The sequence below is a fragment of the Hyperolius riggenbachi genome, chromosome 4 (genome assembly GCF_040937935.1).
Source record: "Hyperolius riggenbachi isolate aHypRig1 chromosome 4, aHypRig1.pri, whole genome shotgun sequence".
NCBI lineage: Eukaryota > Metazoa > Chordata > Amphibia > Anura > Hyperoliidae > Hyperolius > Hyperolius riggenbachi.
The window spans coordinates 455,938,975-455,961,465 of record NC_090649.1 but is presented as its reverse complement, the minus strand read 5'-3'; the positions used below and the strand labels follow the sequence as shown (position 1 = coordinate 455,961,465).

The 22,491-nt window shown below is 44.7% G+C and overlaps 1 protein-coding gene across 7 annotated transcripts in view; it reads left to right on the top strand.

Moving 5' to 3' along the window:
- The window catches only part of ALK (ALK receptor tyrosine kinase), a 942,963-nt gene that overhangs the window by 321,924 nt on the left and 598,548 nt on the right, over positions 1 to 22,491 (top strand). For 6 of the 7 annotated variants that reach the window (XM_068232762.1, XM_068232765.1, XM_068232766.1 and 3 more), the window contains one exon: positions 5,379 to 5,414. The exons of the other annotated variant lie outside the window; for it this stretch is intronic. In XM_068232762.1, coding sequence (XP_068088863.1) covers positions 5,379 to 5,414 — 36 coding nt within the window. The remainder of the gene's footprint in view (positions 1 to 5,378; positions 5,415 to 22,491) is intronic. 7 annotated transcript variants of the gene reach the window in all.

Below are 22,491 nucleotides of genomic sequence, written 5' to 3'. Positions count from 1 at the left end.
AAACTCATAAAAATGACAATTTAAAAAAAACAAACATTTTCTTTGCATTTTTTAAAAAAATCTCAAAAACTGCAAGGTCTTTTTGAAAAATTCTTTTTTTTAATTGTACGGAATATTTGTAGTAATTTTTGTAGCAATAGCATGTATGGGGGCTTTGCTATTAACCACTAAAGTCAGCACAAAATTTTGCAAAAATTTCAGCCCACCACTGGCGTGCATACCTAGCATAATGGTTCCTGAAGGCCCCCTCACCTGTTAACTTTGAATTTGCTCCTTTGTGATTACTTCCCAGCGTTCATCTGATTGTCTCCCGGTGACAGTATGTACTGTTAGGAGCATAACTACAAATCATAGGGCCCCCCAGATAAACTTTGATAGGGCCCCCCAATGCTCACACCCTTTCCCTTGCTACCCCTAGTGACCCCCTCTTCCATGCGTTTCATCCATGTAACATAGCCCATCTCTTTCATTAAGACATCGGTTTCCCTTTTCATGCGTTGCTCCCCATTTTTAGCCTCCTCTTTCGTATGTAGAAAATCCTCTTTCATTTTTGGTGGCGCCTTGGGCTACTGCTGCTCAAAGCCTGGGCCTTTGTTGCCTTTCCAGAAATCCGGCGTTTCATCCATGTACCATAGCCCATCTCTTTCATTAAGACATCGGTTTCCATTTTCATGCGTTTCTCCCCATTTTTGGCCTTCACTTTCGTATGTAGCAAACCCTCTTTCATTTTTGGTGGCGCCTTGGGCTACTGCCGCTCAAGGCCTTTGTTGCCTTTCCAGAAATCCATCTCTGGTTATTCATCCACCCTTTGTAGACTCTTCAGACTCCTTGGCTGAGTCTCTGGATGAAATCACATTTGATCTCTCTGCTTCTCAAATCCTGAATCTGACGTGAGCGATTTCTCCCCAGCAGCTCCGGCTTTCAGAACATCGCTGCTCCTGGGATCCATGAAATGGTGTTAAATTAATATTTGAAGCTTAATTCTCGCTTTTTTTTCCCTTCATTGGAATGAAGCGGGGGCGCTGTGTTGGGAAATGGTAATGAGGACATATGTTTAAAGGAAAACGAGCGTTCACATATTTGATTTGCTCGGAGTAAATTGGAGCCTAACATCTGCTCAGCTACTATCAGATGTACGCAAATATTACAGTGAAAGTTTGAGTTTTTCTCTGTTTTATAAAGACTGAAAGTGAAAGCAGCGGGGACAGCCATACTATGCCAGGAGAAAAAACACATATATACTCTACGTAGATAACTACTTGCTCTACTTGCATAACAGATGTATTGTAATATCCATGTTTTGATTTCAGTGAATGTTATATAGTAAATAAAGAGAATTCTGTTCCTGCATTTGCCATCTTGATTCCCTCTGACTGAAGGTAATCCTGATGTCATTTCCTCCCTTACTTTTTTTTACTCCTAGAATCTGCACTGTCATAGCTAGCTTGCTTTTTAAACATGTGAGCACAGTATAGATCATATTTCAGCCTTATGCCACACTGAACTGTCCTCAGCCAATTAATGAGGAGCAGGAGGAAATGATGACAAGGAGTGGGAGGGGAGAGGACAAGATTTTTACTCATCTGCAATGTACTAAATAGAGCCAGGCTGACAGATAAGATGTATTACAGCAGAAACATTTCTGATTAGATTAAAGTGCTTGCAATGCAGGGTTAGGTTCCAGGCTGCACAATGAACACAGTGCAGTGGGTAAATTGAATTGGATTTTGTGGCTGACAATCCCTCTTTAAAGCAAAGCTGAATAAAAAAAAAAAACAAGGCTAACGTTAGATACTTATCCTTCTACAACCCACCACTGGGCTCCTCCTCTTCACAGATCTCATTGGATGGTGGTGAAGGACAGGCTCCTCCTTCTTTCTAATCCTGCTTGATCACTATCCAGGAATAGTATTGATCGTAATGGAAAGAGGAAATTTGGGCAACCGCTAAGTTTGGGCGCAGATAGCAGTGAAAGTTTGGGCTTCATCATAGGGGCCAATTGAATTATCGTTAAAGATAAATAAGGGGAGTTGGGACTGCAGGTCCTGATTTTTATTGGGTACTGCTGGCACGGCACCCAAATTTACCCTTCTTAACGATTATTCAATGGGCCTTTGTGCGGTACCTGAAAACTGACATTTTTTAGGGTTTTCTTTTGCAGCAGCAAAAATGGTTAATGTTAGCCATGGGTGAGGGTTTAGGTTAGCCATTGGGGTGGGGGTTAAAGATGAACTCCAGTGAACATTTTACTGTTGGCAGGTGATGTAGCTGCTGCATGGTTTTTGGCAGCTGGGAACAGCTGTAAACAGCTATTTCCCACAATGCAACAAGGTTCACAGACAGGAAACTGCCAAAAGTTTAACTTTTCTTGTGGGAGGGGTTACTTGTGGGAGGGGTTTCACTACAATATCAGTCATACAGAGCCCCCTGATGGTCTGTTTGTGAAAGGGAATAGATTTCTCATGTAATAGGGGGTATCAGCTACTGATAGGGATAAAATTCAATTTTTGGTCGGAGTTTCTCTTTAAGGTTAGCCATTGGGTGGGTTGGGTCAAGATGAGCTGGTGGGGGGTGCTTAAGGTTGGCCATGGCGGAGGGTTTTTATCTGTAGGGGGTAAGGTTTGGTTTAGGCTTTGTGGTGGGTGGTTAAGGTTAGCCGTGGGGGGTAGTTGAGGTTAGGCATCAGTTCAGTGTGAGAATAGGCTTTGGTTTAGCTGTAGTAAAATATCAGTATTTGATACAGATATTTTACTGTTGTTTTTTCCACTTTAATAGTAGAATATTTGTTAATTTACTGATAGTCTATCAGCTTTTCTGGGCGCCCATATTTTGATGTATGCATCATAATGGTTAATTACGCTTTTCGTGATTTTTTTTCGTGTAATATTCGAAGTTACAATTTTGATCATACAATTCTGTGAGCAATGTTTAATTTTTGCAACTTGAAATCCCATTCACAGAATTCACTAATTTGGGAAAATGGGATTGCAGTAAGCACGCCACGTGTCTACTGAGTAGTAATCAGCAAATATGGCCTTTTTTAATTTCGACATATTTTTGCACAGATTACGATATGTGCAAAAATATAGGTACTTGAAAAAACACATTTTTGCCAAATGCATTGAGGTCTATGGACATGAATAAAACACGTTTTTTACAGATAAGTAGGGAATGGTCCATGAGATGCAAATAGTTGATGCAGGATTTAGCAAATTCTGTATAAAAATATACGCAGTTTGAAAAAGTACCAATCAGATTTAAGGTGGAATTCGATTTCAAGTTGCATAGATTTGCATGCAAAATTGCATAAGCCTGCATCAACTTGCAACGATTTGCATCCCGCTGGCCATCCCTACAGAGTAGTATATGCACAAAAGTTTTGTTCAGTTTTGCATTATAATTGCAAAACTGCTTCCATGTGAAATTCCAGCTAGTCCCTATTCAGGGGTTTGTAGATATGAAGGATCATGTACCATTTTCTATAGTGCAGCCAAAATTGCACTTCTGGTAAAATGCATAAAGTCTGATTTTCTCCTTGCTTATTTTCAGTTTGCCATCATTTATGGTATGGTATGGAATAGTTATGGTTTTCAGTAAGCGCACATATTTTTTTTCTTATACATATGCGCTGCTCCACACCTTGGAATAATAAATAATTGTTAATATGTGGCCATAGTACTTTATGAGCTAACAGATGCCAGAATATCAAGGGCAGGGGCACTACTTTGTTTATCTGTTTATGAAGCCATTTCTTTGAATCAGTTGTGTGACTGGTTCTCGTGTTACCGCACTGTTGTCCAGCACACTGGCCGGTGACATGGAAGGAGTTTAAAGCACATCGGCATTGGGGGAAAAAAGTGGATTTTCAGCCCCCTGTAGTTCTTTAGGTCCATCGCTGTCCTCCGGATCCCTTCTGTTGTGCTGCTACGCATGCGCGGTCTTGACCGCGTGCCTCCTCTATCGCGCTCCTGTCGCCAGGAGTGATCTGTGATTGCGCTGTTCTCAAAATAATTCTACCATGCTTGTGCAGAAAGTTACTAGCATCAGAAGCGTGATTGAGGAGGCGTGTGGATGGGATTGCGAATGCGCAGTAGCCCGCAACTGGAGCATCAGTCGCAGATCTTTTTGAGGGGGAGTGGCACAACGGAGGGGACCCAGAGGACAAGTAAAAAAAATCCACTTTTTTTCCCAATTCAGGTGTGCTTTAACGTTTTCTATGCACCTTCTGGATGTTTTAACTAAAATAGCATGGTCATCCTCACTAATAATTCTATATACTGTATATCCAGGGACGGTTCTTCCATGAAGCAACGTGAATCACGTGCTTCAGGGCGGCAACGATTAGAGGGTGGAAAAAGGCGGCTCCTATCCCCATATGCCCCCTCCTCACATTCCCCGTCTCCCTCTCCCTAGATGCACAGTGCCGCTTCACTCACCTGCTCCCAGCGTTCCAGCGATGGGATCTCCATCCGCCCATCCAGCGTCCTGTGTCCATGGCTACAGTGGTGCCTCATGTGACCTGTTACATGCTGCCGGGTCACATGAAGCACCGCAGTAGTGGAAGAGGAAACAGGACTTCACGTGTGGCTGGTGATCCCAACGCTAATTTGCTGAGATTGAGTGATGCAGCGCCAACACTGGCACACTCAGGCAGTTCAATTGGCAAACATGTAAATGGCAGCGGTCACAGTCCGAGGCAGTGAAGGACATTACAGGACGGGGGAGAACAGCACAGGTCGAGGAAAGCACAGGACCGGGGCAGGTGGGTGTTGTGGTTGGTGACAGTGTGCCTTGGGCAATACAATGTACCAATCCATCCCTAGATACTGCTGTATTACAAACTCCACCACACCTATTGTTTACATTGTATACAGGTATACTGACTGCTGACGGATTTGATAACGTTTAGGTTGGAGTGTCTCCCCTGCACAATCTAAAATTACCTGCCACCATCTCAATCTACTTCTTGTCTCTTTGAGACCATTGCTGTGATGGACAGCCTCACCGACCAATCAGAAAGCAGAATGTGGTGGGGCCATGCGTTAGCGGGAGTCATATACTCACCCCCTTCTTCAGGACCAGTGCTGAAGGCTACAATCCAGTTATTACTGGTACCTGAATTACTCCGAATGAATGGGAAATTCCACATCTTTTAATGTCATAAATCACCAGCAACCGAACAGCTTTATAGTCAGAATTCGGAATCATTTGATAATAAAAGAATGATGTACCCTTAAATCTTATTCTAACGCCGCCGAAGGCCAATCCGCCCTCAGCCTGGCTTCCAAAACTCGTAAATCAGCTGATTAGACATTATTTGTGATCAATAGCTATTGCATCAAGCAACATAATGAGGATATTTATCTCTTAATTTGCAGACGGAAGGAGAACTTATAATACACAAAACACGGCAGGTATGCTTTATAACCAATTAAGGCGTGCAGCTGTTGAAATATGAAAAAAATGTAGGGTTGTTTTGGGATTATTTTATTAATACAAATATTTTTGGATTTATTTACTGTATTTTATGCTGAAAATTCTTTTTTAAAGTAATTGTACATTTTAGCTCAAGTATCTACACGATGGCTTCAATTCACTAAGCAGTTTAGACTAGCCTACTGATGGTTTTTAAACTACTGATGGTTTGGTGTAAATTAGTTGCATCAAGAGGGAATTCACTAATAATTACCGAATGTTTTAGACCTGTTTTTAGACCTGTTCTAAAACATTTGGTAATTAGGTGGGTAAAGCAGGGGAAATGATCAAAAGATGCAATTCACAAACGAGTAGCTATGACTGACATCCTTCTCCTCCGATGAGCTCTTCTCTGCATACAATTAAACTCCTGCATAATTAAAGGGGCACTATAGCGAAAAATTTTAAAATTTTAATAATGTTCAAACATATACAAGTAAATGGATCCGTTTGAAACGGATTAGATCCTGAACAGACAAGTGTGGACCTAGCCTTCCCCCACCTGTAGCTCTGACATTCTGTCAGATCTTCTGGTTCCCAATAACATCCGATCACATGATATGATGTGTAATTTGTAGTTTGGACCCTGTGTCCTCCAATGATAAGGAAGGAAATATGTTCCTGCTCCCCTCCCATGAGGAACAGCACAGTTCATTGTACCGCCCCCGAGGTAGGGGAAAGAGGAAAAGCAAAGGGAGGGCTAGGGTTGGTGAAGTTCTATAAAAAATTTGTTGAGTGGCTTTAAATGTTTGTAAAATATTGCATTATTACAAATGATTACGAATATATTTTACACACTAAAAACTTGAAATTGGATGTGCTTTGTATAAAATGTATTTTACATTTCAGTGCTAAGTAATGGCACTAGAGGCAGTCAATATTTTCATTATTAAATGTATACCTTATATACTCACATATAAGCATAATTTTCAACACAGAAAATGTGCTGAAAAATGACCCCCTCGGCTTATATGTGAGTCAGTGGAGCAGAATGGATGGTGGAGCAAGTTCTGTTACTGGCAGAGGAGCATAAGGATTGTATACTAGTGATCCTGTTTGCCAATTGGCTACCTGCTGTGTCCGTGCCCCCCATCCCCTGCAATATGGTGTGCAGAGTGAGCTGCTCAAGACTACCTGTGTCCTCTGCCTTGTGGAGCAGAACATGCAAGCAATGTGTCAGTGGTCAGTGCAATGATCAGGGGTTCTTCCTGTGTGGCAATTGCTTTGTCTCATATCTATGATGCCATCTAGTGGCATCTTGAGACACAGCTGTATCATCCATGGGGCACATCTGGCTATGGGGAGGGGGCAGTCTTGCACTGGGAGCACATCTGGCTACTGTGGAGGATAGTATACTGGGGAGGGGGCTTATGCACGAGTTAATCACTTTTTATTGGTTTCTGAGGGAAAAGTGGGTACCTCGGCTTATACAGGGGTTGGCTTGTATGCGGGTATATACGGTACTTACTAGAAATATGGTTTCCTCTTCCAGTAACTATTATTAATTTGCAACAAATGAAGATCTTGGAATAGAAGTAGAAATAGAAGTGCATTTCACTGAAATTTGTACATTTCTTCATTTGCACCATGAACTTTATAAAGAGACATAATCCTAAAAAAGTGATGTCTACAAAACCATCAAACTCGGGGCCCCGGGCCTAATTTGGCCCCCTTTGACATTTTATGAGGCCCATGAGAGCTTCAGATATGCATGATTGTTGGCATGATTGTAAGCAGTAAAAGGAAGAGTGAAATGCGGAGCTCCTCCCTGTGCAGTACACATGCTCACGACAAAATGGAAGTTACAACATAAAACTTGAGTTGATCAGAACAGCCGAATTCCGATTTCGGCATTCCGCAGACAAATACTGAATTTTGTGTTCCTTTTTCGTATTCCGAAGGCACTTCCTATTGAAGTCAATGTGGTCGATAGTTTTTCAGATGCGAAAATTGTCTTCGGAAACTAGAATTTTCAGCAAACTTGGTTTTAACACGAAAGCTAAGAAAGTGAAAATTGGCTTATAAAACAAGAATTTTCGGCAAACAGTGAGGCTAGGTTTCCATTTGTGCGGCGGCATGCGTCTTGCGAGACGCGATGCCGGCACAGCTGTTGCCTCTCGCAGCTGAATCCCTCTAGCCGTGCCATGCACGGCTATGGGATTCGGACAGCTACGGACGAAATTATGCTGCAGGGCCTCAGATTTTTCCTCGGCCACGAATTCGGATGGCTCTCATAGACTTCTATAGGCTGCTGAAATCCATCCGAATTCGTGGGCGGGGAATCGGCCTGGATTCGCAGCAGTGGAAACCCGGCCTGACACCAACAAGATGGCCGCCGGGGAGTCCCTAGTCCCCAGGAGGCTTCAGTAGAATGGCAGAACAAGCGGTATCCACATGGATCGGGGGTCCAGGAGGCTAGGGAGGGGATGGGTCCATATGCAATTCATTTTTTGCCCTTTAAAGTACCAACAAGCAAGAAAATAATTTTGACAGTACCTTATCACCTACTTTTGGGTACTTTTTCAATTGCAGAATGCTGAAAAGTTATTTTAAAAAGAAGTTAAAAAATTATCTCCTAGGAGAAAACTCAGGAGATAAAAGTTGATTGCATATGAGCCATTGGGCCTTATTCAATTCACTTTTTCTCTTAAGGTTTCTCCTAAGCGATATATTCACACCTAATTAATAAAATGCCCTGCTTACCAGGGCTGTGGAGTCGGTACAAAAATCATCCGATTCCAACGCCGACTCCTCAGTTTAGAAAACCTCCAACTCTGACTCCAGGTACCCAAAATGGCTCCGACTCCTTAGACTAATTCTTAAAGGGAAGGTTCAAGCAAAATAAAAAAATGAGTTTCACTTACCTGGGGCTTCTCCCAGCCCCCTGCAGCCATCCTGTGCCCTCGTAGTCACTCACTGCTGCTCCAGTCCCCCGCTGGCAGCTTTCCGACCTCTGAGGTCGGCGGACCGCATTGCGTACGTTTATACGCATTCCCGCTAGTGCAAGAACATTAACACACACACTTTTACGCGTTACTGGTTCAATGCGTACATTTTTACGCATTGAACCAGTAATGCGTAAAAATGTATGTGTTAATGTTCCTGCACTGGTGGGAATGCGTAAAAATGTACGCAATGCGGCCCGCCGACCTCCGAGGTCGGAAAGCTGCCAGCGGGGGACTGGAGCAGCAGTTAGTGACTACGAGGGCGCAGGATGGCTGCATGGAGCTGGTAGAAGCCCCAGGTAAGTGAAACTCATTTTTTTTATTTTGCTTGGACCTTCCCTTTAACAGGGTTGTGGATTTGGTACAAAACTCACTTGACTCCGACTTCTCAGTTTATGAAACCTCCGACTCCAGGCACTCAAAATTGCTCCGACTCCACAGCCCTGCTGCTTACACCAGCAAACAAGAAAATTACTTTTGACGGTTCTCTTCCGCCTGCTTTTTTGGTATTTTTGAAATTCCAGAGTGCTCAAAAGTTATTTTATTTTTAGACTGAAAATTAAACATTATCTCCTAGGAGAAAACTTATGGGATAAAGTGAATTGTGTAAGGGCCATGCTGTGCTAATTTATTCACATTTTCCTGGTTTGAGAAATAAATTAGATAGCTGCTGCACGAATATTATGGCGGGAAAGAGCGCCCTCTTGTGGATCCGCAGGGCCAGGTGCTTCAAGCAGGCTATCATAACCAGGCAGCAATAGGTCAATTATTTACTCTTGAAGCTCTAAATTCCCCAGACATATTTAATGAGCTGATCATGTGAAGTTATTTATATGTAAATTAGCTGACAGCGCGGGGTGTGAGGCGTCTGCCCAAACAGGTCTGTTACAGCGGCGCGGTGGGCTGTCACTCCTCGCCGCCGCAGCGCCATTCTCTGTTATTATAGATCGGTGTTCTATTATTTACACATAATTGTAAATGTTAAAATTTCAAAACAAATCTCAGTCCCCGCACATAAGGTCTAGGAAAGAAATGTGTGTTTTCAGAAAAAAAAAAAACAATTACTATTATAGCATCAACTTCCAGAGCTTCGGAATTAAAATCGAATTCTACAAAGCGTTAAATAAAGCAATACCCCGAGTTCTATCCGTTATTGCAATTCAAATTCTAACACATTTTTTTCCACCTTAACTTAAAATTGGCTTTGAAAGATCATTTAACGCACGGTTACCTGCTCCTGGAAATTTAAAGGACACCTGAAGAAAAAATAAAAAGTTAGATGCTCACCTCAGTAGAGGGAAACCTGTAGATTAGGGTTGTCCAAACTTTTTGGAACAAGGGCCATATCACCAGTCTTGATATTGCTAGGGGGCTGAATTAAGGAAGTTAAAGGGTACCTGAGATGAAGATAAAGGCTATATTTATACTCACCTGGGGCTTCCTGCAGCCGCTTTGTTGTCTTGTAATCAGCCTCTGTAATCTGGCCAGTTGTGCACCTCTGCGCATGCGCAGCCAGGCCCCACACGTGCCCCTGCTGCTCTCCCGTGCCGGGGAGCATTCTGTATCTGCACAGTACTACTACGCAGGAGCAGAATGCTGCGGGGCTGCAATGGGGGATGCATGTGCGGTCGAGCAGAAGAGTGCAGCCGGCCATATTACAGGGGCTGATTACAAGACAAGGGAGAGGACGGTACAGGAGCCCATGCACCTCATGGGGCTGGAGGATGCCCAAGGTAAGTATTTATTTGTAGTACTATACTAAATTCAATGGGACTTCAGGAGAGTGGAGGGGGAGGCAGAGTGGGGACACAGGTTGGCCCTAAGCATTGATGCATGTGGCGCCACAGCAATGGCCTACAGGGCCGCATGCAATCAAAATCATTCAAGCGCTTTGGGGGCAACTGGAAAATGCTCTGTGGGACGCATTTGTCCTTCAGGCCAGACTTTTGACACCCCTGATCTAGACAGTCTAGAGGCTTCCCTGATCCTCATTGAGCCCACCAATGCAGTGCAGGATTCCTCGAATATTTTTTTTTCCTGGTCGCATGTAGCTGTAGACAAGTGCATGCGCAATGGGCATGCACGAGTAAGGTCCGGGCATGCCCAGTAGAATAAAATGCCCTTGCACGGAGTTCAAGGTTTGAAGGACAAAAATTAAAGTAACAGGAATAAATTGTGGATATTTTTCCTTTTTTGTTTAATTCCCTTTCCTTTGACACTTTTTGGATTTCTGCTTTACCTAATCAGGTTCATACTTTGTGCCCCTCTAGGTGCCAAACCACTCCCTTTCCTGAGTAGCATATTTCCATGAACTTGGACCTCCTCTTCGGGTTTGAGCCCTCCCCCTAGGAGTATCGACTTTGCATCTGGGTTTTTGTCTGTGTTCAGTTATTGTCCTTTACTTTGTTAGCCTCCTGCACAACTCCTGATTATATTGTTAACCCCTTCCTGATCCAAACTTTAAGGCCCACCCTAATGTTGACTCCTTTCTAATGTCTAACCATAACATCAGAAGAATCAGAATCAGAATCAAATTTATTTCGCCAAGTACAACGGGGGTTGTACCCGGAATTATTTTGGCTCATACAGGGGCGGAAATGGTACAAACACATGCAGCAATTCAACACATACAATCAGGTGCAATAGTACAATTAAGCATATAATATATACCTATATATACATATTACCAATAACCGTAGTGGAGGACGCGTGGGGAAATCTGGAGTGCTTTGTGAGGGGAGCAGCCTGCCAACTATCGACGGCGCTCGCTCGCTCCACAGCAGCTTCAGATGCCCCGCAGTGTGTCCTGGATAGAGAAAGAGAGAGAGAAAGGATAGCTAAGAGAGACGAAGAGAGAGAGAGAGAAAGGATAGCTGAGAGAGACGAAGAGAAGGCCAAGGCAAGAAGAGTGAGACAGATACAGAGGCAGAGTCCCTGGGGCTGCAGATTGAAAAGCACCCCTGGGTCCGGCCATCAGTCCAGTCCAGTTGTTGTGCAGGGATCTATTGTGGATACAGGCAGATGGGACCCTGTGCTTCTGGCAGCTGTAGCATACAGAGCCAGGACCGGTGGAGAAAGGACCAAGCTCCAGGGCCCATGGGAGTCCAAGTAGACAAAAGGATCCTCCGGCCTTGGTGGATGGGGCCTGCCGTGGCGTGTCCCTCGTGCAGTGAGAGGCTGGGAGCAGCTGTGACCCTCCGCTGGCCTGGATCCCTATGCAGCGCCTGCTAGCTGTGAGCGGTGGGGGAACGGCCGTGAGATCCTCCTTCCTTGTGGCGTCCAGGGTCTCCATGGCAGCGGCTTCAGGCCGCTGTGAAATGTGGCAGCTAGACGGCTGTGGGCTCCTCCATGCAACGTCCTTGATTTAATCCAGCGGCAGCTTCCAGCCACCTGAGGGGGTCCCCACCGCTGGGAACCATCCTGGGTGACGAGCTGCGGAGATCGGCGCAGGTGGAGTTCGTGACGATGTGGATGCAGCGACGGCAGACCAGCGAAACTCCGTGCTGCCTCTCCATGCCTGCGCACAACCATGTGGCCCCGATCAGCTGATCCTCAACAGCTGATCCTCACGCCGCCTGCGTTCCGTGTCTGATGCGGAACAGGATCGGTAGTGCCCATGTCCTCCGCCTTTGCTTCTCCCAGCAAGAGTGAAGCTCTCTCCACCTCGAGTGGAGAGAGAGAAAGTACTAAAAAAGCCGGAGCCCTGTGGCCATGGCGACCGAGTCTGGCGCCATCTTGATCATATCAACTAAAACTAACCTCCCCTGCCTGACTCCCTAAACTCCTATTATATACCTACCCCCCCCCCCTCCTTTCCTCAACATTAACCTTATCCTGATGCCTAATCCTAACTTGCCCTGTAGCATTAACCCCTTCTTGATGGCAAACCCTACCCACCACCCCTTAAAGTTAAACACTGACATATTTCGGATGCCAAACTTTGACCTCCAGACCTAACAATAAGCCATTCCATTCCTTGCTTGCTCCCTAATCTCCTCCTGCAACCTGCCCCTTATTACCTTCCTAACCCCTAACTCTCCACCCATAAAATCAACTCTTCTAACACCCAGCTCTAATCGCCTAACCCAACCAACTATAACCTATCCTCCTTCCTCCCAATTCCATAACACTAACCCTCCTGCTCTGTATGGCTAACTGTAACCCGGGACACTAATTCATATTCCCCTTCCATTATCTTCAGTGTGATGTTTCAGCTATCCAGTAGTCCTAGACTGGCATTCTGTTTCAGCTACACATGGCTGAAATATTTCATCAAAACCATGCACTTAATAGTGATAAGATGGTGTAGCCTGTCTTGATCATCAAGCGACGATTATAGCCATTGTGATAAGTACCTGCTCCCCTCTTCCAGCAGGGTCACACTTACCAGTATTCCCTGTACACCTTTATACACCTTCAATCAAATGACTGAAATGAAAAAAAATAGATTATTAGCATTCAGCACCCGGACCTGGTGGTGTTGCTGCCACCTAAATCTTCTAAAAACATAGATTTTATGTTGGGGTTCATTGCCTTAGGATTTGGAATTTAGCGTCTACCACAAGGTAGCGGTGCTAGTTTATGGTTGACCCTGGGTTACGCCAGTACTTCGTGTATCTGGCCAGAGTTCCTTGTTCCACCACCCAAGGAGGCTTCTCATGGGAAACCAGAAACTCCATAGAGGCTTTGCTTTACCCATTGTGTCTGGGGTTCCTGCCTGGCCTTCATGGCTACCGTAGTGGCTCAGAGTCCACAAAGTCCCCACCATACTTCACCCCAACAGGCAATCCCTTACTTGACGTTGCCCAGGTCCCACCACGCGAAAGTAGCAAGTTTGGGGTCCAAACCCTGTACACCAGCCTATACCTTTCATAATTACATATGCAGCTCTCCCCTTATCAGCATCTGTGCCCCCCACCTATACACCGTCTACAGCAGACTCCCTTCTCCAAGTGCTAACCCTGACACCCAGCAAATCCTCCCAGAACAGGCTCTATGTGGCCAGAACAGAAATCCATCCCTGCATTCTGCCTTCGTGTTTCTTCCTGCCATGTTCCTCTTTGCTTTGCATTATTTTCTTCAGAGAGAACAAATATGGCAATTATAATTAAACCATTTTTCATTGTGCGTTTCTCAGTGGCAAAATCCTCCGGTTATTAGCTCATTCATCACTTGCGCATGGTTCTAGCAGAAATGCATAACAAGCTGCACTTATCTTTTACAGTATGGGGCCACGGCGACGGCGGGTACTACTTGTCAAACGTTCCGAGAGCAAGATCTGTCCCGGACAGTCTGCTCCGGTGGACGCCGACCATAATCAGATACAGGAAAAATGGGAAAGCAAGGTGAAATCTCTCTGAAACTGAAACATGCATACCAACTACAAACTAGCGGGTGCTTTTTTGGACAGTTTGATTGACAACCACCAAAATATTCTGATTAAAATTCTGCATTTAGATTAGAGTATAAATTTCCCGGATTTAAAAAAGAAAAAAACTGTTTTCCAGGGAAATTAAATATACATTGAGAGCAAGGCTGTGATGAGCCTAATAGGCAAAGCTTATGTCCATCTGGCGAGTAAAGAAGTATTAGCATTGGGCAATATCTTGGAATTATCTTTGCAATTTTTTTTTGTAAAAGTTTTTCTTCAAAAGTTATCAGTTGCAAAACTTTAAAGTAGCGTTCAGGGGTGGGCCCACTAGCAGTGCTTTATATGTGCACATGCTGATCGTCTGCGATTTGCAAAGTGCTAGGACAGTGGACCCCATGAGGATGATACTACTATATGTACTTTTTTTTGCAAAAAATGCAAACGCACTGCCTGCCCAATTTTCAGAGCAATTGCGATTGAAGAAGGGCAGGAAAAAATTACATCCATTCAAATCACTTTGAAAAATGTTTAACAAATTGCATTTGATCACCAGCACTAAAGGTGTCCATTAACCTATTCCGGACCAACGTAGTTGAAATCTACATCCTGCCGGTGGCTGTGCGGTTCTGACAGGATGTAGATTTTAACTATTCGCCGATGTGCACTCATGCCATCCTTGCTGTCTCAATGACAGCAGAACTTTTGAATTTAATTGGCTCCTGTCCCCATGATTACTGTGAGCCAATCATCGTTCTCACAGGGCTGATGGCTCTGGTCCTTAAGGGCCTGGGCCCACTGACGCAGTTGTGTCCGCTTTTTAGTTACACATCAATGTTACAGATGCTGAAAAGCGGACAGAAGCGGATACAACTGCATCAGTGGGCTCAGGCCCTAAAGAGTTTCTGTGGACCTTTTTCAAAATGCAATTTAAATGAAGAGATATATTCCTTTCATAAGTATCATAAATACAAATCTTTTTTCCCTTGCCTTGTGTAGAAACAGCTGTGCTGTCTCTCTCCTGCTCCTTTCTAATTAGTCATCTAGTCAGACGAATATTGTGCTACAGGAAGAGGCAGACAGTCTAGCAGCTGTTCCTCCCTGATATCTGCCTCCCCCTCCCCCTGCTGCACGTCATCTGATGAGTCATCCCTGACCTTTTTGCAAGCTCCAGACAGCAGGGGGAGGGAGATCTGCCTCATGTGGCTTCAGCTCAGCTCCTCTCTTGTGCACAGCAGTACAGCGAGACTGTGTACTGACCTGGAAGCACTTTACATTGCAGCCATCTTGCCCAAAGATTATAAAATTATATTTCATTAATTAAGTTATTTTTTGGCAGCAAGGAGCAACGAAAATAGGAGAAATGAAGATGGGAATAATGGGGGAAACAGTAATATGTTTATTTTAATGTGCTGTAAATTCACCACAGATCTTCTTTAAGGGACCAGAGCTATCCGGTTCCAAAAATTGTAAAGTAAACCTGTAGAAAAAGAGCCCCTCCACTGTGCCTGTGCAGTGGAGCTAAACTGACAAGTGGCAGCATGCAAACTGTGAGGGTCCCAATACTGGATCCCCTCTGGTTAGAAGGAGGGGGAGCCTATTTAGGATCTAAAGGCATATAAAGGGGTGGGGGGCATCTAGTGGCCAAATAGTAAAATTACACATAAAATTAAATAAAAATAAAATCCCCAATTAACCCCTTGTCAAAAAGCAAAAACAAAAACAAAACAAAAAAACAAGACACTTGTAATAAAAAAAAAGGGACATTTAAAAAAAATACATTAAGGCTGTGTTCACATTATAAATCGCCAGCAATTTTTCAAGCGCTGAGCAATTTTTTGCCATTTTTAAAATCGCCTTTCCATGCGCTTTCTAAGCGATTTTTGCAGAGCATTTTTTTTCACTTCCTGACCTCAGTCAGGAAGTGAACTCTTTTACCCGGAAATGAATAAATGCAATGTATTTATTCACAGAAGCGCTCAGGAAATCGATATACAAAGCGCTTTTTTAAGCACTTTGCAATTTCCCTATACCTTCCATTATAGGCAAATCGCCCCCAAAATGGTAGAGGCAGCGCTTTTTGGAGTAGATCGCATTTGAACAGCTCATATGTGAACACCCTCATAGGGGATCATTGCACACACGCTTTTTGAGAAATTTTGAAAATCGCCTGCTCTTAAAAAAAACAAAAATGCTGTAGATGTGAATAAGCCCTAATAGTTACCTTAGGGACTCAACTTTTTTAATATGTACTGTATGTCATTGAGCGTATATTACTGTAATTACTGTGATTCTTGCAAATAAGAACTTGTAATTAGTGATATAGTGTAAACAAGCGCTGAAAAAATACACCTTTGTTTCCAAATAAAATATTGTCGCCATACATTGTACCAGGGACATGATGTAAACAATGTAATAACCAGGATAAATGGGCAAATAAAATGTGTGGATTTCATCCACAGTAGCATGTTTTATTTTAAAACTAATGGCTGAAAACATTTTTTTCTTATTATTCCCCTTAAAATGCATTTAGAATAAAATAATTCTTAGCAAAAAGTACCACCCAAAGAAAACCTAAACGGCAGTGAAAAAAATAGATCATTTCCGTGGGATAAGTAGTGATAGTTATTGGCGACTGCATGGGAGGAGGAACTTTAACCCAGGATTGAACTTCATTCCAATCAGTAGTTGATACCCCCTTTCCCACAAGAAATATTTACCTGTTCTCGAATAGATCATGGGGGTGGTGTCTGTATGGCTGATTTTGTGGTGAAACCCCTCCCACTGTGTGATGTCAGGGCCATGGTTCTGACAGTTTGCTGTCTGTGAACCTCGTTACATTGTGGGAAATAACAGCTTTTTCCAACTGCTAAGTAAGCAGCATCTCCTTCTGTGTATAGAACTCTCAGTAATGAACATTCTGCACAGATCACCTGGCAGAACTAACAATGTCACCACCAGTCAAACATTTCAGAATGTAAATCAGGGAGAGGAAAGATTTTGCAATGGGCGAACACTGAGGGCTTGTTGACACTGCAGGCATTTTTGTTATTTTTGATTCTGTATGAGATAGTTCACATATGAGCGGCTCGTTTGCGTTCCGCATTGTAAAGCGGTGCTTGAGACATTTTTGAGGCAATTTTGCCTCAATGGAAGGTATAGAAAAACGCAAAACGCTCACAAAACCACTTTGTGGAGCGATTGCGCTCACGCTTTTAAGAATAAATACATTGTATTTATTTTTTTCTGGGTCAAAGAGTTCACTTCCTGACGTCAGGGAGTGAATTACCAAAACGCTCGGGAAAAAGCGTCGGAAACCGCTAACCACAAAAAAGAATCGCCCACCCAAGTACCGGGAATAGAAAAAAAAACGCCTAAAAAAAGCTCACCGCGGACACGCGAGCCGAACGCAATGTGAACAAGGCCTGACTAAATAATCTATAAAAAAAAATACTCCCCTCCTCAATCAGTTTCAAAGCAGAGATGCAGCTTATTACAAATGCATATTTGACAGGTTCTCACTAAAGCCACATTTGCAAAGTTGCTGCACTAAGTTTAAGATTAAATATTCAGGGAGTGCCAAATGAAAAAGCCATTGATTGATTGTGGGCTCTGTCCTGAGTACACCGAGACTCTGGCAGATGTTCACACCGAGAGTGCCCTCCTCTGATTGGCAGAGTCATTAGATGAGAACATTTGAAAACCACAATGAACAAATTAATTTATCCAGAATTCCAAGAAGACAGATCACTGGATCGTTTTCCTAATTTATATAGAGTATTATTATTTGTATGTATATAATGCTCTGACTTCTTCTGCAGCACTTTACAGAGTACAAAGTCATGTCACTGATTGTCCTCACAGTAGCTCACAGTCTAATCCTAACATAGTCATAGTCTAATGTCCTACCATATTATTATTATTATGCATTCATATAGCACTGACATCTTCTGCAGCACTTTACAGAGTACATAGTCATGTTGCCATACCTCCCAACTGTTTGAGATGAGAAAGAGGGACACCAAAGCCACGCCCCTGTCACACCCATGATCACGCCCTAGTCACACCCCTATTCACGCATACCATAAGGATTTCATAAGAGAAACATGTTTTATAATTCAAACCACACTGGTCCTTTCTATCCTGGTTCATTTTCCTTCATAGTAACATTTTGAAAATAGTAATATATCAATTTAAAGGATTCAAACACATTTTTAGTAGAGAAATAAATATATTTACATAGAAAGAGGGACAAAGTCCTGAAAGAGGGACAAATGAGGAGGAAAAGAGGGACAGGGGGACAGGGCTCCCAAAGAGGGACTGTCCCTCCAAAAGAGGGACAGTTGGGAGCTATGATGTCACTGACTGTTCTCAGAGGAGCTCACAGTCTAATCCTACCATAGTCCTAGTCTAATGTCCTACCATATTATTATTATTATGCATTCAAATAGCACTGACATCACTTTACAGAGACCCAGACAAGACACAGAACATTTATATTGGGCTTTTCTCCTGGCGGACTCAAAGTGCCATAGCTGCAGCCACTAGGCCGCGCTCTATAGGCAGTGGCAGTGTTAGGGAGTTTTGCCCAAACACTCCTTACTAAATAAGTGCTGTCCTACTGAACAGGAAGAGCTGAGATTTGAACCCAGGTCTCCTGTGTCAGAGGCGGAGCCCTAAACAAGCACACTATCCAACCACAGAGTACAAAGCCATGTCACTGACTGTCCTCAGGAACTCACAATGTAAACCTACCATAGTCATAGGCTAATGTCCTACCATATTATTATTATTATTACATATTTATATATCTTCTGCCTAACCTTAACCGTACCCCCTCCACCACCACGTCTAACCCTTAATCCCCCCACCCCCATACCAACCATACCTAAAATTAATCGTCATCCAGTAGTGTCAAACTTTCCCACAGGACTCAAGTGCTTGAATTTGTAGTTACACCAATGGGGGTAGGTGGAGATTATGGGTAAGTATAGTGTAAGTGGGCCCTCATATAGAGAGGTGACGAGAGGTAGAAGAAGGGTCGTACAAGTGGAGTTTTAGGGACACCTAGTTTGTGTGGAGCTTTGTGTAGCCATGGAGCACGAGGGAGTTATAGTAATAATCCAAAACATTTGTATAGCACTTTTCTCCTGTCTGACTCAAAGCGCTCAAGAGCTGCAGCCACTGGGACGCGCTCAGGAGGCCACCCTGCAGTGTTAGGGAGTCTTGCCTTGAACTCCTTACTGAATAGGTACTGACCCTAGCCAGGATTCGAACCCTGGTCTCCCATGTCAAAGACTGTGCCCTTAACTAGGTACACTATCCAGCCACTGTATGAGTTGAGCTCTGAAAGTGGGTCTAGTGGGATTGAGGAGTAGGTAGGGAGATGTGTGTATTTATTATATATAACTCCAATTCTCAAGGGCCGAGAAATTGTGTATAGAGATGGGCCGAACTTCCGATTTTTGGTTCGCGAACTTCCTCGGAAGGTTCAGTTCGCGCGATCTTTCGCGAACCGCAATAGACTTCAATAGGGACGCGAACTTGGAAAACTAGAAACACTTCTGCTGACCAGAAAAGTGATGGATTGACGCAAAGCAGCGTTTTATGGGCAGAAGCCGCAGAACCCCATTGAATGCTAAATTGCAAGCCTAACGTGCTTTAAAACATCTTGCATGTGTATACATCAATCAGGTAGTGTAATTAGTGTACTGCTTCACACTGACACACCAAACTCACTGTGTAACGCACCGCAAACAGCTGTTTGTGTAGTGACGGCCGTGCTGGACTGCTGCGCACCATGGCGAGATTGCTCTTCCTCACTCAGTGATGTCAGGTAATGTGTGACTGCCTTATCAACTTTCCATGGCATTGTTAAAAAGCTTATGTTTTTTTTTTTTTATTACATTTTCTACTTGCTGTGTACTTGTTCAGTACCGCTACAATGAGAATCATATGGAGGCGGGCAAGTCTGCCATTGTGACCCCGGATAATGGCCGGGGAATGAGAGTTTGAATCCAGTGTGGAGCCTGAGCAACGGCTACCACTACACATCCAAGGAGGGCAGCAGGCAGGCATGCCCGCCCGCCCGCCCCGAGGTAGTGACCAAAAATAACAATACAGGAGGCGGACTTTCGAGGCCCTGCTGTGTATTTGAAATGAATTATCTTTAAATCCTTTAACGAGAACCAGTTATGGCGGGCAAAGATGGCACCACATTCCTTTTACGAGAATCATATGGAGGCGGGCAAGTCTGCCATTGCGACCCCGGGTAATGGCTGGGGAATGAGGGTTTGAATCCGGTGCGGAGCCTGAGAAACGGCTACCACTACACATCCAAGGAGGGCAGCAGGCAGGCATGCACGCCCGTCCCGAGGTAGTGAACAAAAATAACAATACAGGAGAACTTTCGAGGCCCTGCTGTATTTGAAATGAATTAACTTTAAATCCTTTAACGAGAACCAGTTATGTCGGGCAAAGATGACACCACATTCCTTTCACGAGAATCATATGGAGGCGGGCAAGTCTGCCATTGCGACCCCGGGTAATGGCTGGGGAATGAGGGTTTGAATCCGGTGTGGAGCCTGAGAAACGGCTACCACTACACATCCAAGGATGGCAGCAGGCAGGCATGCCCGTCCCGAGGTAGTGACCAAAAATAACAATACAGGAGGAAGACTTTCGAGGCCCTGCTGTGTATTTGAAATGAATTAACTTTAAATCCTTTAACGAGAACCAGTTATGGCGGGCAATTATTATATGGTTAGCAGTCCAAAAGATTTCCTTTCATGACAATCATATGGAGGGCAAGTCTGCCATCCATTGAAGTCTAAGGTATGCACAGCCTGCCAAGTGTAATACAATGCAAACAGCCGTTTGTGTAGCAACGGCCGTGCTGGACTGGTGCATCCATGACGAGCGTGCAGGTGATGTTGGTTTTCCAGCCCATATGGTCGCCCGGCTGATGTAGCTGAATGACAGAACAGTGACTGTCCAGCTGATCAAATTTGGTCTGACCACAATGAAGCAACAACCTTATTATCTTTGGTGTGCCGACCCCCCCCCCGAGACACTCATATAGCCGGCGGTCATTGCTTCATTGTGATACGCAAGCCCCTTCACTGCGGCAAGGTAATGATCGCGAAGGGGGATGGGCACATCTCCAGCTGGTGCGGGGTCAGCCATTGCTCCACCTCTTTGTTAAGAGCAGCCAGGAGAGCTGGACCAGTGTGACTCTCCGCTTTGAGGCAAGCCATGTCTAAAATGGCATGACACCGTCGTACCTCGCATGCAGCGTAGGCTCTGGGGAGATGGGGCTGTGTAGCTGGAGAGGGAGAGATGGCAGCACCACTAGAGTTGAACTGCCACTCAGCCAAGCAGGAGGAGGATGACAGCGAAGAGGATGTAGCAGGAGGAGAGGAGGCCTGCCTGCAAGCCGTGGAGGTGTCACAAGTTGGTCCACTGCGCAGCCACGTACTCTCTGCTTGCCATCGGACACCAGGTTGACCCAATGGGCTGTGTATGTAATGTAGCGGCCCTGCCCGTGCTTGGCAGACCAGGCATCTGTGGTCAGGTGGACCGTTGACCCAACGCTCTTCGCAAGAGATGACACCACTTGCCTCTCAACTGCACGGAACAGTTTGGGTATGGCCTTTCGTGAAAAATAAGTGCGGCCTGGTATCTTCCACTGCGGTGTCCCAATGGCCACAAATTTACGGAAAGCCTCTGACTCCACCAGCTTGTATGGTAATAGCTGGCGAGCTAATAGTTCCGCCATGCCAGCTGTCAGACGCTGGGCAAGAGGGTGACTGGCAGAAATTGGCTTCTTCTGCTCAAAGACTTCCTTCACGGACACCTGGCTACTGCTGTGGGCAGAGGAGCAGGAACTGCTCAAGGGCAGAGGCGGTGTGGAGGAGGGTGGCTGTGAAGGTGCACGGGAGAAAATGGATGAAGACGATGCACCTGAAGGAGGAAGAGGAGAAGGAAGGTGGCTTGTCTTTTGGGTGCTGCTTTTCCTCAGGTGTTCTTCCCATTGCTGTTTGTGCCTTTTCTCCAGGTGCCTTCGTAAGGCACTTGTCCCCACGTGAGTGTTGGCCTTTCCACGGCTCAATTTTTGGAGGCAGAGAGAACAGATGGCTTTGCTCAGGTCTGAGGTACACATGTTAAAAAATGTCCAAACCGCTGAGCCTCCCTGGGGTGATGGCACTATGGTGGCATCAGCAGCTGACCTTGAAGAGCATGTTGGCTGGCTGTCCATAGCTGGCGATACATGGCGCCGGACACTGCCCCCAGCTGTTTCTGAGGACGAGCTCCCTCTGCTTCTTTCATGAACTTGTCTCCTCCTACTCCTCTCTGGCTCCCCCTCTGAACTGTCCCCCTGGTCATCTCCTCTATTGGGAACATACGTGGCATCTGTATAATCGTCATCATAATCCTCCTGCCCAGCTTCGCTTTCCTCAGACACCTCCACAACTGCACCAACATCAAGTGCTTCATCATCCCCCTCCTCACACGTTACGTCCATGCTATCGCCACCTAACTCAGACGTATGAGGTGTTGTAACTTGCTTAGCGCCTTCATCTTGTTGTAGCATTATTGGCTGTGAATCAGTGATTTCCACACCAAATGTGTCAAATGCAGCGGATGTGGTGCTTGTTGTAGCGCTGGTGGCTGGGGGAGATGAGGTGTTCTGTGTTAAATACT